Source organism: Haliotis rubra, unplaced genomic scaffold, assembly GCF_003918875.1.
Source record: "Haliotis rubra isolate DU_JTF1 unplaced genomic scaffold, ASM391887v1 Scf233, whole genome shotgun sequence".
NCBI lineage: Eukaryota > Metazoa > Mollusca > Gastropoda > Lepetellida > Haliotidae > Haliotis > Haliotis rubra.
Window position 1 is genome coordinate 377,877 of NW_025766370.1, and position 14,907 is coordinate 392,783.

The 14,907-nt window shown below is 42.0% G+C and overlaps 1 protein-coding gene across 1 annotated transcript; it reads right to left on the reverse strand.

Moving 5' to 3' along the window:
- Positions 1–12,256: 12,256 nt before the first annotated feature.
- LOC124278203 (piggyBac transposable element-derived protein 4-like) lies at positions 12,257–14,471 on the reverse strand. The gene is made up of 2 exons (XM_046713932.1): positions 14,047–14,471; positions 12,257–12,386 (listed from the first exon to the last, which is right to left on the reverse strand). Exons 1-2 carry the CDS (start codon positions 14,459–14,461, stop codon positions 12,361–12,363), a joined length of 441 nt encoding a protein of 146 aa, XP_046569888.1. The 5' UTR covers positions 14,462–14,471; the 3' UTR covers positions 12,257–12,360.
- Between the last annotated feature and the right edge of the window lie 436 nt (positions 14,472–14,907).

Consider the following 14,907-nt stretch of genomic DNA (forward strand, 5'->3'; position numbering starts at 1 on the left):
ATGCTTCTGAGCATGACTTACTTATTCTCCCAATATAGTATCTTCTGGTTCTGGGACAACCAGATCCAGCACAAAACTCATCTGATTCGCCAGTTTCTGTGTGGTTCCATCTACGACTGATATGAATTTGGATTTTGTGCTTTGTCGTTCTTCTCAGTGTTGATATCCATAATGGGTAGAGTTGATTCACGAGTCATGGTGTTGGTTGTTAAATTGTCTTTATCGTCATAAGTGGTTACTAACGAGGAGGTTTTGGTTGCTGTGCTGGCTGTTCTATGTACCGTTGTTTCACTCTGTTGTTCGCCTGTTTGTTCACTATTCTCTGATTTTGCTTTTGTAAAGACTCCGTTTGCTGGCTCCTTGTGTCATTTGTTTGATTGTTCTTCTGTAAGGGCTGTTGTTCTGCGCTGTTTGTGAGGTCTAGCTTGTGTCCTACTGCCTCAGCGTATGTGACTGATTTGCCTTTCTTTTTTTATGTCTCTTTCATGGAATTCATTTTCTTTCTCATGTCGTTGATTGCTGTCGAGGAGGACTTCCATTTGTCTTCATATGCTTTCATATCAAACACACGAGGGATTTAGAAGAGCGCCGAGCAATCTGATCACACGTTCGTGAAGAGAAGGAATGTCGATGTACCGCCATTTATAAACCAGAAAGACACCATGTTCTTATTGGTTTCAGTCGCTTTCCCGTCTGTCTTCACGATGTAGGGTAGTCCAGTTGTTATTGAGATGGCTGCTCGTGCCTGAGACGCGAGTTCGATTCCCGCTACATTCGGTGTATGAAGCCAATTCTTATCTTACAATTATATGGTACGAATATTTCTAAAATTGCTGGAAATACCGCCATAACGATAACAGTCGCCAAACCTGATTCGTTTTGAATCTGGTTTGAATAGCCCTCCAAATGTGGTGGTCGAAAGCTTACTTATCCCTCCCCATCGTAAATACAACTAGGAACAAATTTTAGACTTTAACTCCTCCAAAACTCGAACATTTAAAGATACTTCACTTCCAGGTTCCACCCACGTCCAAGCACCTCGGCACGCCCTTGTCTGGAGGCACCGATGTTTTAGGTTGAGACGTGAACTTGCCATAAAACAACACAGCTGAGGAGTATTGTGGTTGAAGTGTAAAATTGTCAACAAACAAAAACCGACTAACAGGCGAATTCGAATCCCAACAAGTGTACAATGTGTTTGGCCAAATCGCGGAGTCCCACGGTTACAAGGTAGACCTACAACTAATACACAACCAACACTCACTGAAACATCCGGGTTTCTTTATTAGTGTAAAGGACACACGAACACCTTCCAGTTTGTAAATGATTCTATTAATAGAACAACAGTGACGGGCGAGGACGTTTCTGATTGGACGTTCGTCCTGATCCGAGGCTTGTCACTAATTGGTTCACCTGAGGTTCCTACAACACAACTATATCCAGCTCGTCACAGTTGGAGCCAGACGGACAACTGACGGAAATGACCGATTATTCTGTAGGACAGCTGAACTGGCGCCACGGACTACCCCGTGGCCAGTTGGGGGTCAATTATGAAATATTTCGGACTGGAGAGAAACGGCTATCTCGGAAGAAACAATTAGCCATTGTCTGGACTCACAGTTTGAATGTATGAAGTCTGGACACACCAACATTTACAATGTTTGTTGGTGACAGGTGACGTGGCAGAATTAATCCATCTGCCCAGTTGTCTGGGGCGCCGCAATCTGCTGTGTAGAGTTGCGTCCTTTGGGCAACCGGATTCCTATGATCATGGGTCCAGATCCTAGTTCAAGCAAAGTTTATCCAGGTATATTAGCGTTATTTCCTTGCTCTTGAGTTCCACCAAAGAGGTACACGCCCGAGACCTTCAACACTTCGGGAATCCCTCCCACATAAAGTCAATAAGCCGTAATATACAAAATATATCATTATCACCGAGAAAGTGAGTGTTTTGTTCATTCGAAATCCGTGTGGGGATTTCAAACACACTATGTGTAATATCTCCAAGATTAATATGACCCTTGAGCATCTTTCGACACAGTACAACGTTTCAGCTGCAAACAGAATTTTTTTACTTTTATTTATTATTTTCTTTATTTTGAAAAAAAGAAATACTTGAAAAATAAGTTTGTATTATTTTGCGTTCGTTTGAGCACAATAGTAGCGGCTGGAGGCATTTCCATCAACTAACTCTTAGTCTCTGAATATAAATAACTCCGATACAAGAGAATACTTCCATTTAATTTGAAGAGAAGCACCAGTGAGCTCAGAAATTCAGAACTTGAGGAAATCTAGACTTCATCTGATTTCGGCCTCGACTTCTAACCCACTGTCTACTTTTGGTTCACAAACCATTTCCTACTGGATATCACTGCCCAGAATAAATACCACATTCCTCAACACGATAAACATAACAGAATGGGGGTGGCGGTTGATGGAAGTATCGATTCATTGCAGCTGTCAGTGGCCCGATTGAAATACATCGGGGGCATGTTAAAACAGTCGTTAGGCCGATGACTGTGTTAGGCTAATGATACGATAACATTATGATTAATAGTTTCTGTAAAATATGCACAGTCGTAATGTGTTAGTGTTAGTATTAGTAGTAGTGAGTGAGTGAGTGAGTTTAGTTTTACGCCACATTCAGCAATATTCCAGCTTTATGGCGGCGGTCTGTAAATAATCGGATCTGGGAACCGATGACATGTGTCAACCAAGTCTGCGAGCCCGACCACCCGATCCCGTTAGTCGCCTCTTACGACAAGCATGGGTTACTGAAGGCCAATATTCTAACCCGGGTCTTCACGGGTGAGTAGTAGTAGTAGTAGTAGTAGTAGTAGTAGTAGTAGTAGTAGTAGTAGTAGTAGTAGTAGTAGTAGTAGTAGTAATGATGATGTGGTGTTGGTCAGGTAGTAATAAAAGTAGTGGTAGATGTAGTAGTTGAAGTAGTAGCAGCAGTAGTATCAACAGTAGTAGTAGAAGTAGTGGTGGTGGGATAATAGTAGTAGTGGTAGTAGTAGTAGTGATAGAAGAAGAAGAGGAAGTAGTAGTAGTGGTAGTAGTAGTAGTTTTAGCAGTAGAAGAAGAAGTAGTAGTGGCAGTAATAGTAGTGAGTGTAGTAGACAGAAGAACTACTTTTAAAGCCTCTACCAATTTATACACAGTATTACGGAGGTTGTGGTGGGTGGGTATTGTACTGACTACTATTCCTGAAGTTGGTGAGCTACAGAGCCTTAGTACTACAGATACACAACCACCTCCATATATCAAGGCCAGCATGGCCACCACTGGTAGAGTTGTATTCCTCAGAGATGCCAGGATCCTAAGTACGTTGGATCGAATCATCGCCCAAACAACATTCTCAGCTTGCCAGCACCACACCCACATTCAATGGTTTCAGTGTTGACCGTCTGAGACCCGCATCTCGTTGTTCTGTTCACCCAAATACGCTGACAAGGAGTAAACTCAAGTTTAAACAACACGTTTTTAAGTGGTTCTCTAACTGACATGTTGAACACAGATACACACACGCACTTGAGATGTTGATAATAAATCAATGAAGGAATATACATGCTTGTGTTTCTCAGTCACTTTCTTTACTTATACTCAGGCAGGTGTTAAATCGTGATAAGTGTTTGGAGGATGTGTAAGCATTCAGCCATCTTTACCTCCCACCGCCCATAAACCCTGTGCCAGAGATTGCACGTCTTCTCGATGGAATTCGGCTTTAAAAGAAACCCGAAAAGCTCTTTACCGACAAGGCAAGTGGAAAATTTGCTAGGAATAACAAACCAAACGATGTGTTTTCGGCAAGTGATTGGAATGATGAGTTTGGGCTGAATCCCCCGAAACTGCTCTTTACGTGGCAAATGTGAGCCATTACTGACACAGGCAGATTAGTGGGGCGAATTTATTGGGTGAATTGCTTGTGTGTTTATTCTCCTGCGACGGGAATGGTATTGTGCAGTATTTAGGATGCAATGAATTCTCTTATTAGCTTATTGTGCGTCAAGGGGCTTGAAAGCAGGCACTTTAACGTGGCATAACCTGTCGAACCGTTTATTGTATCTTGAGATGGGGATGCTGGAATGGGGAAGAGGGAGCGCCATTGAAGATGAATCATTCTGGTTGTAGGACATGAGGAGATGTAATGGCGGTTTCTGAGTGCAGGCTTGAATATTTGGGGAAGAAATGGTGTGTGTTTCGTAGAATCAGTTATGTGAATGTTTAAAATCTGAAATTAGGCAATTTCAAAACATATTTAAATGTTACTCAAATCTATAAAGGGAAGCTAGACAACAACCAATTTCGATTATCTGCTGAAAGAATAATTATTTGGTTTTAAGGCAAAGATAAGGCTAATTAGAAGTAAAAACAAATTATAGACTAACTAGACTTTTTTTTTTATAAAAAGGATCCCAGAGACTTTTTTTTTCATTTTCAGAGGTCTGGGTTCAGTCATGGAACTTGGTAAGGGGAGGAGATGGGATGGGTGGGGAGCCTCTCCATCTGCTAATTCTAAACACTGATGACAGCTGGTGAGTAATTACATGCTCTGTCCTCGCTTGTGAATTCAGTAGATGTGTACAGACCCCAACCTAGACTTGCCACATATTCTATCCTTGTATGGGATATATTGGGTTTGTTTATATATATTTATTTCAGCGTCTGACATACTAAACAAAACACCGCCTTACCAAATGCTAGGGGTGAGTATTGCAGAGAATTTTCATATTGCGATATATTGCGATACGGAAGCATATATTGCGATATGTATTGCAATATATTGCAAGAATTATTTTTTTAACAAAAACTATTTATAATCGAGTTAATGCTTGATTATAAAGCAAAAACACAACAAAATCACTATGATTGATTAACCTTTAATAAAACTTTTAGTCATGACAAAATAAAAATGTAAGTAACATTTGGCACTTAAAACAGGGAAAAGAACAATTAAAAAAACGAAGTGTTACGAAGTTTTCCGAATGCATGTCAAAATACCGGTTTTCGATCAGCGTATCGCAATACGTATCGTTTTCATGTCTGAACCGGTAAATACCGGTAAACCGGTTATATTGCGCAGCCCTACCAAATGCGTGTGTATCTAAACGATAGTACCAGAAACATATTTATTGGCCTATGACAAATGTGAACCAATTAATGTTGTCATCGTTTGTTCGTTTGTTTATTGTTTAACACTGCACTCAGCAATATTCTAGCTACGGTGGCGATCTGTCTCGACTAAACAATCCAGTGATCAACAGCATGAGCATTGATATACGATGACATGTGTCAACCAAGTCGGGGAGCCTAACAACCCGATCCCGTTAGTCGCCTGTTACGACAAGCATGAGTTACTGAAGACCAACTCTAACCGAGAAAAAGACAGCCAGACGCATTGGAGCCAGCGAACTACAAGCGAACTACAAGCGAACCATATGACACAGTATAACCCGGATCGTCACCTCTCCACTGCACTGGGGGCGGTTGGGTAGCCTAATGGTTAAAGCATTGGCTCGTCACGCCGAAGGCCCGGGTTCGAATCCCCACATTGGTACAATGTGTGAAGCCCATTTCTGGTGTCCCCCGCCGTGATGTTGCTGGAATATTGCTAAAAGCGGCGTAAAACCAAACTCAGTCAGTCAGTCAGTCAGTCTCCACTGCACTGGAAAGTCTTTTTCACATTTTAACTACGCTTTCAATCCAATGCAGAACACGGGACAGTTCTTGCGGATTCGCATGTTCAATCATCGACCATATGAGGTGCCCTAGTCTGTGTACAGAGTTGCCTCCCTTGGACAAGTCAGGAATCTGTGATCGCGGGTTCGTGACCCGGTTCATCTAGATGCTATTTCCAGGTTTGTCAGCTCCATACGCCAAAGTGTCTAAGATCTGCCTCACCTCGGGCTTTCCTCAAACAGCAAACTGCCGCGCTGTAATACAGCTATTCCAACGGGCTTACTCACTCACTCACTCATGGCGTCCTGTTTGTACTGAGTATCAGTTGTCCTACGCGGTTTTGCGAAATTCCTTTCACTCAGAACTCTTTGTACCATTGTTCTGCAGATAAGTGTACGAAAATAAGGTTGAAATTTCATAGATATTACTTTGGTCAGGTGAGCTACAGAACCTCTGGCTCTGTTGTTTATGAATCATATCTATATTTACATACCATTCGACAATGTACGTACTCCAGGAGTCAGGGTCTCTCCCATCAGCCACGACGCAGGGGTCTGATACAGACTGTGATGTTCATGGTGAGGTTTCTAATTGGCAGGTAATGGGTATGTTTGACAAATACCTATATACGCATGGCCTTCCCCCTACACATAGTCTAGTGGTTAAGGTGTTGCTCATCGGGAGGAATGCCCGGGTTTAAGTCCCGCATGGGTTCATGAAGAAAGGCAACTTCTGATGTCCTCGCTGAGGTTGGGGAATGTTGTTTTAAGCGGCGTAAAACTATACTCACACAAGAACTGTTAACAAGCGGGTTTTACAGTTGACCGTCATCGATTATGAAGGTACTGAAGCTCTGTTCTATGTTGTTAAATACCCTGGACCCATTTGCTATGACAGGTTCGTCTTGCGGCGTTAAACAAACAAACACACAAAACAGTTTCTTTTTAACCCCGGATCGAAAGACACTAAAAACAGTCGTCCAGTCAAAAATCACTTTCATACCCGAGAGAAATGTTGTCCCAGGTTAAAGTGAATGACTGATATGGAGTTTAGCAGTATTCCTGCTATATCACGGCGGGGACACCAGAAATGAGCTTCACACATAGGTTTTGTTTGTTGTTAAATCCCACCTAATGTGTGAAGCCCATTTCTGGTGTCCCCGACATTATATTGCTTAAAACTGCTTCACACATTAAACCCATACGGAATGGAGCTTTGGCGTGACGGGCGAACGCTTTAATCTTCAGGCTACCCACCGCCCCGCTAGGTTAAAGAGTTGTAATGATGATGCTCCCGAGCGATGTCAACATAGAAAATGGTTCTCTATCATAGCACAATGGATATAATATTCTGGATCCGTTTGTGTCACGATGCCATAGACTCGCAGAACTCGGTCTTGTTGACACGAAACTTTGAACGTTAAGAGGTGAACATTTCCTAATGTCGCTTGACATCAGGGACGTATACAGTTACTGTTTGTAAAAGGCCAAAGATGGCTAATATTTCTTTGGTATAATTCGCCAAGCATCTAAATTCATATCTTTTCCAAGAACATTTTCTCAAAAAAACTACTTTGACAGGCGAACAGATGCTTACTATTGACTACAAGGTGGTATACTTGAAGCCTAACATTGATGATGGTATTCCTTCTGTCGGACGCCTAGATCCATACCAGGATCCGCTGATCACTGGTTCGAACCTCAAATTCGTTCCGATTGTTAACCTTGGCCTGTCAACACTGCTCTTTGTTTGTGTGGGTCAGTGTGCATACACGTGTGTTGCACTGTGTATTAATGCGTATTTGCAGATGCCTGTGTGTATTGGGGAGGGGTTGATAGGGTGAGTGTGCGTGTGCGTGTGCGTATGTGCACCCCTTTGGTAAATCAGGACATGTCATCCTGGTAACCATCCGCTGTGGAGGTGTCTGTCTGAAACATGTGTGAAACTGACTGGGAGGAAGAAAAATAATCGTTCAAACTGGAAATGTACTTTAACAATGATGACTGGGCATCAGAACAAACAACGCGATATTCATGTAACGCTTGCGTGGGAACTGGAGTACATCTACAAGTAGCGTCTCTTGAGACATATTCTCCATTCCACTCAGTCTCCGGGCTTAATAACAAATCTGTGTCTACCAAACAATGAATAGAAGCTGAGCCATTATACACAACAGGCTGTACACATCCACCATTAATCAGCCCCGTCTGTTGGGCTTTCATTCAAGGGGAGGTAACTGCTGTCAGTGTGACGTTTCCCGCCAAATTACCCGGGATCGTTTGGAGTGTTTGTCAACACCACTTTACTTTTCTTCAGTGTTTGTGTAATGGCTCCGAACCGGGGGAGTCCTCAGCTGTCGAACAGGATAAAAGAAAACTTTCCTTTGTGACTTTAGCAGATATATCTGGCCACTCGCTTGCTTGACATCACGTTCTGGAATTGATGGCAAAACGATCTTCCCTTTCAGTCCCCAAGACGCTACTGGAACAATGTCTTGACTAAATCAGAAATCACTGACCATTCTACAGACGCATTAACTTCGTCAGTAATGGGACCAATGGGGTCAATTACCCATAGTTTATTTAGCGGAGAGAACGAACTGTTCAAATTTACAGTTGGACAACCATGTGCACGAAAGACCATTTCCGGCTTTTCACAGAGACAAGATCTCAGACAGACCTCGGGACATAGTACATCTGTCTTTACACAGGTACGGCTGTATTTTAGAAGTAGCCTCTACTGCATGCACCAATATTCTTGCTTAATCCCTATGGGCTATAGATAAAGGAGTTCGACAAACTAGTGATTGATATAATGAACACCGTTCCCCGTCACTAGACGACCCTGGAAACATAATCAGAACAAACCTAGAATTCGAACCCACGAACACAGCGTGACACATATATGACTAAGGGCGCAACTCTGCACCATCTGTCTATACACATTACATATAGGGAGGAATGTATTGTAGAAACACAAGATAGGCCCTGCCGCAGGCACCAGTATTCCTACAGTATCTGATCACCAAGGACGCAACTCTGCACAATCTGTCTATACACATTATAGGGACGAATATATTGTAGAAACACAAGATAGACACTGCCGCAGGCACCAGTATTCCTACAGTATCTGATCACCAAGGACGCAACTCTGCACAATCTGTCTATACACATTATAGGGACGAATGTACTGTAATCGTATATATTTTCACGGGGTGTAATTTTGGCGGAAAGTTCACAAAAGGCCTGTTAGCGCAGTTGTTTTTTCGCGCATTTCAAACGCCTGAGTGATGGTATTTCACAACCGATACTCATGCAATGATCAAAGCTACATTGTGTTAAGGAATAACCGGTAGGCGAACATCTGGAGTTCTTGACATTGTTTGATCACGTAATTTGTAAACATGGACCGGGAATAATTGCATTGATGTTGTTATCTGAGAGAATAGACAAATTACCTGATGAAGGGACCTGGAATGATCTCGAAACGTCGTGAGAGAAACTAAAAAGAAGTTTAATCCATAAAAATATCTTGGACATCAATGTACAACTTCTAACTGCCACTGAAAGACAAAATTACATGTTGTTCCTACTTGAGTATTTGTCATGACTTCTCCATGAATATTTCGCTTGGTATGATTATTGGCGCACAATCTTTTTGCGCTAAAAGCGCGAAAATTAATCCCACGCGAAAATAACTATGATTACAGTATTGTAGAAACACAAGATAGGCACTGGCGCAGGCACCGGTATTCATACTGTATCTCAGTTGCCTGGAAACACTGTAGTAAAGTCCAACAAACCAGTGATTGATATTATGAACATTGTACCACGGCATCGGCTGCGTCCGCATGCTGACGCCACTGACCAATACAGTCAGGCGCTGGCATCCATTCTGAATAAAACAAGGTCAGAAGACATGGATATTGGACGATATTGTTGTTGCGTAAATTGAGCACTTAATATAAAAACATCCCCCCCAAAATTCATACCCTCCAAGTCATATTGATAGATATATTTCAGTTCTTTACAATCGGGATCTTCAAAAACAAAATCTTTTTTGTGAAGACACGTAAGATATACGCAAACCATTGTTTACACATGCTGTAATAACAGAAAATAAGAAATTGTAAACATACAAAACGTTATCGGGAATATTATGGGGTTCTTCCTTTTTACGCGCACTTATACAACTGTAACACGTACAAACAATGTATTCATTCGCGGAAAAGTGTAACGGAAGTGCTCATGTTTCAGTTGACGTCAGATGACGAAGAAAACCTTCTAAAGTCACGTGAGAATAATGAACGCTTCGCTTTCTGATTGGCGACGAATTTAGACTTGTCGTTACAGATCTTAATTGGGTTAGTACATTAACCCGTTTCTTGATACACGAAACACGCGAGGGGTTTAGAAGAGCGCCGAGCAATCTGAGTACAAACGTTCTTGGAGAGAGGGGAATTTGCCCGAGTTAACGCCACTTGTACATTATAAAGACACCATGTTCCTATTGGTTTCAGTTGTTTTCCTGTCTGTCTTCACGATGTAGGGTAGCCCAGTTATTGTTGAGTTGGCTCCTCATGCCTGGGACACGAGTTCGTTTCCCACCAATATGTTCAATGTGTGAAGCCAATTCTTATCTTACTATTCTAAGGTATGGATTTTTCTAAAATTGCAGACAATCCCATCATTGACTCAGAGTGTACATTACTGAGAGAAGGAACCTTCGATTATCCAAATCTTTACTCTGTTATGATAGCAACTGTTGCCGAACCTGATTGGTTTTGAATCCGGTTTAAATGGCCCTCCAAACAAATGTGCACGTGATGGACGAAAGAAGCCATGCTTTCAGCCTAATTATCCCGTCCCATTGGAAATACAACCGGAAAGTTTGTTAGACTTTAAGTCCTCCAACAGCCCTAACACTCAAGAATACTTCACTTATAGTTTATAGTGCATCTGTAACAGCTTTCTGCTTCGAGAAAGAGCAAACACACAGACACAAACACACGTACGTGCGTACGCACGCACGCACGTACTCACGGATACACACGCACTCACTCCGACATATACGTTCTTGTCTGGAGGCAGTTAGGTTGAGGCGTGAACTTGTCATGAAATAACACCGATATTGTCTGGAGGCATGGTTGTTTGGGAGTGGCTTAGTTAAGGCGAAAAGGTTTCTACACAGCCGACTAACAACCGAGTTCGAATCCCAACACGGTACGATGTGTTTGGCCAAATCGTGGAGTCCCACGGTTACCTGTTGGCCAGCGCTAATACACGACCAACACTCACTGACACCTTCCAGTTTGTAAATGATTCTATTAATAGAACAGCACTGACGGGCGAGGACGTTTCTGACTGGACGTTTGTCCTGATTCGGGTCTTGAGGCTAATTGGTTCACCTGAGGTTCCAGCAACAACCCTATATTCAGCTCGTCACAGTTGGAGCTAGCCTTGCTGCAAGGCTGTACTGAATGCTGAGCCTATGGATGTATAATAATTATATCCTTCGAAGATGCAAGTCTCGAGGACACGAGTCTGTTATTTATTTATTTTTTAGAAATTATCAGTGAAACTATTAATTTTTAACTTAGAGACTTGTGCATGTCTAAGTTGGAGCCAGACGAACGACTGACGGAAACGGCCCTAGACTCCACTCATAACACCTGGATCCCCTAACTGACTTCCCGCTGGCTGTGTCGAGACTAATTAGTACTAATCACACCTGATTTCCCTGGCATGTTTCGGGGATGACAGGAAACTGTCTAGTCGTACAAACAAGTCCTGATTGTTTAATTGTGTCATAAAGATCTGAGTGGAAAGGAAGCAGGTGTGAATGCATAATTATTATCATATATTGTAACATTTTATGTCAGTTTATTGCATGTGTCTCTTATAGCCCTTTGGCGGTTTGTACATTAATAATGTTATCAACATATGTATGTATTCTTTGTATGTGCAAGACGAGACATTGATAAACAAATTCTCTGAATCGCACGATGCTGAATTATCATACTCTATAAACTTGTAGGGAATACATTGAAATGGGAGACTTATGTGGCATATAAAGGATGTATAGGTAGGCAAGATTAATACACAAGTGATTGTCGTTATATTTAACTTTTGAAACACATTATCGTCCTTGAAACAAGTCCTTGTGGTAAGTCTCAAAACAGTCAACGCACAAAAACACATCACAGCTTGAACATCTGCATTTGACCTCCCGTCGTTTGCCAACCTTGGCGCACTGTCGGCATCGTCCCCTCTTCACAGACGTCGATGGCCAGTGGGACGTCCCTGCTTCATCCTTGTTAGATATTCTCTTCCTCTTTCTCATGCCCTGGAACTGGCCGATCAGCTGTTTGGATAAGGCGATACGGAACCGCAGCATGGTTCTGGGCTTGATTCTGTGGTACTTGGTCGTCAGGCGGTGGAACTGGGAGCCTCTCATGAGGACGAAGGCGTTGGCGACGGCGACATCAAAGACAAACCAGAAGAGATAGTACCACCACTTCTTGCTGGTACGGTATGTGCTTAGCTCCTGATCTGGTCTGCACGGTCGACGCCGTTCATGTGGTCGTTGTACTGCTTCACGACGGTAGGACAGGGGACTTTGACCATAGTGCCATCTTTCTTCTTTCTGGAGACAGTAGACCGAATGGCAACAGCATCGTCAGCTGTGGAAAGCAGGTTCACAACCTGAAATGAAATGAGTAACGTGAGTCATCAAGAAATATTGCAGTTTGCTGAGTAGTTGTATTCCCTAAATAACTTATGAAGATGGGTCTGCCTATATTTATATTGAATGCATACAAGGTTCATGGGATTACAGATGTGCATGTATGCATAAACATTACAGAATGGGGCGTGACTCCATAAAGCAGGTTGTCCAATGATATAACAGCGCATCTGTTATTTTACACTTGTCACGGGACAAACCTTTCAACAGGGGCGTGTCTACATGTGCATTCTACTGAAGGCTGTTATTTCAAGGTAAACAGAGGTGCACAGTTATCTCAGTACTACAGTCTCATTGAATGATTATACGTATGTGTATCGATACCGTAACTCATACACTATCCTACTTCTATTGACTATGGATCAATAGAGACTGAGTTCATTGATACACGTGATAATTACAATGGATCAGGGGTTCCAAGATAACTCGGTAGAAATATTTTTCCAAATACGACAACATTTTAAAATTTGAAGACGCTTTCAAACTATTTATAAAAATAAAGCTATCACATACACAAGTCTATTACACGATGCTCATGTAAATTGCATAGAAATATGACATTTCAAATCACTATAAAACTTTTAACAGCCGTTCACAAAATACTTGAAATACGTTTATATGATATACATGTAATAAATAACTTATGACATTACTTCTATCTATGTCTAAGAATTTCGATTACCAGCTGGGTTTTGTAACAAACGTAGTAAAGGATGTCAGTGTTATAATTACAGTGACATGTACACGTATTATATGTCCATGCAAAGGTGCCAGTTATCAATTTATATACTATTAGGTAACATTATCAATTTTAGATTATGAAAAAGAAATACTGTAATCGTATATATTTTCACGGGGTGTAATTTTGGCGGAAAGTTCACAAAAGGCCTGTTAGCGCAGTTGTTTTTTCGCGCATTTCAAACGCCTGAGTGATGGTATTTCACAACCGATACTCATGCAATGATCAAAGCTACATTGTGTTAAGGAATAACCGGTAGGCGAACATCTGGAGTTCTTGACATTGTTTGATCACGTAATTTGTAAACATGGACCGGGAATAATTGCATTGATGTTGTTATCTGAGAGAATAGACAAATTACCTGATGAAGGGACCTGGAATGGTCTCGAAACGTCGTGAGAGAAACTAAAAAGAAGTTTAATCCATAAAAAAATCTTGGACATCAATGTACAACTTCTAACTGCCACTGAAAGACAAAATTACATGTTGTTCCTACTTGAGTATTTGTCATGACTTCTCCATGAATATTTCGCTTGGTAAGAGTATTGGCGCACAATCTTTTTGCGCTAAAAGCGCGAAAATTAATCCCACGCGAAAATAACTACGATTACAGTAGTTACAATTCAGTAAGCTTTAAATTAGTAATTTAATTTAGGCCTAGTCTATTCGGGCCTGGGTGTATAGTTATTTGTGTTATATAACAACGTAATAATACCTAAAAGGTAAATAAGTATTCTATTTTGTTTGAATTCTTTGTATGTCCTTGAAATTGCGTATCTTGTTTCGTATTTATTGGGTAGTTGAAGCAAATATAGTCTAAGAGAACGAATTTATATTATTTCATTTCAATTTTATGGAAACATAAATTTACTTTTACACACCTTTTTGTCCTTCCACGCGACTGCCACCAAATCTCCCTTCTGTGCGACCACCATGTCTCCTCTTCTTTACACACTTGGAGGGTAGAATGGAACTCGGAAAGTCCTTCCTGTTGCTCCTGACAGTGCCTCTTGCATATGTGCCGACGTCGAGTAGACTCTGACCGAGTTGAGGACTCATCCAAAAATTGTCACAGTTCCCAATGTGATGCCTGTTCTCCACACCGGAGATCATGTCCATGACGACTCTGGAACCGAGTCCACCTTCTGCCGTACGGTTCTCCTTGCCGGTGTACACCTGGAAATCACTGACGTAACCGTTCTCTGGGTCTGCCCTCATCCACACCTTGATTCCGTACTCGGTGGGCTTGGCTGGCAAGTACTGTCTGAAGGCAAGTCTACCCTTGAAGGCCACCATAGCTTCGTCTATACTAACATTCTGGTGGGGGTTGTACAGGCTACTGTCTGAAGGCAAGTCTACCCCTGAATGCCACCATAGCTTCGTCTATACTAACATTCTGGTGTGGGTTGTACAGGGTACTGTCTGAAGGCAAGTCTACCCTTGAAGGCCACCATAGCTTCGTCTATACTAACATTCTGGTGGGGGTTGTACAGGGTACTGTCTGAAGGCAAGTCTACCCCTGAATGCCACCATAGCTTCGTCTATACTAACATTATGGTGTGGGTTGTACAGGGTACGGCACCTGTCACGCACAGCCTCAAGCACGGGTCGAATCTCGTGTAACTTGTAATGTCCTTCTTGGCCTCGTCCCACAATGGTGGTGGAGTCTGCTATATGGAGGTACTGGGATATCTTGCTGAATCGGTCTCTCTTCATGATGGCAGCTACACTGTGGCAGCCAA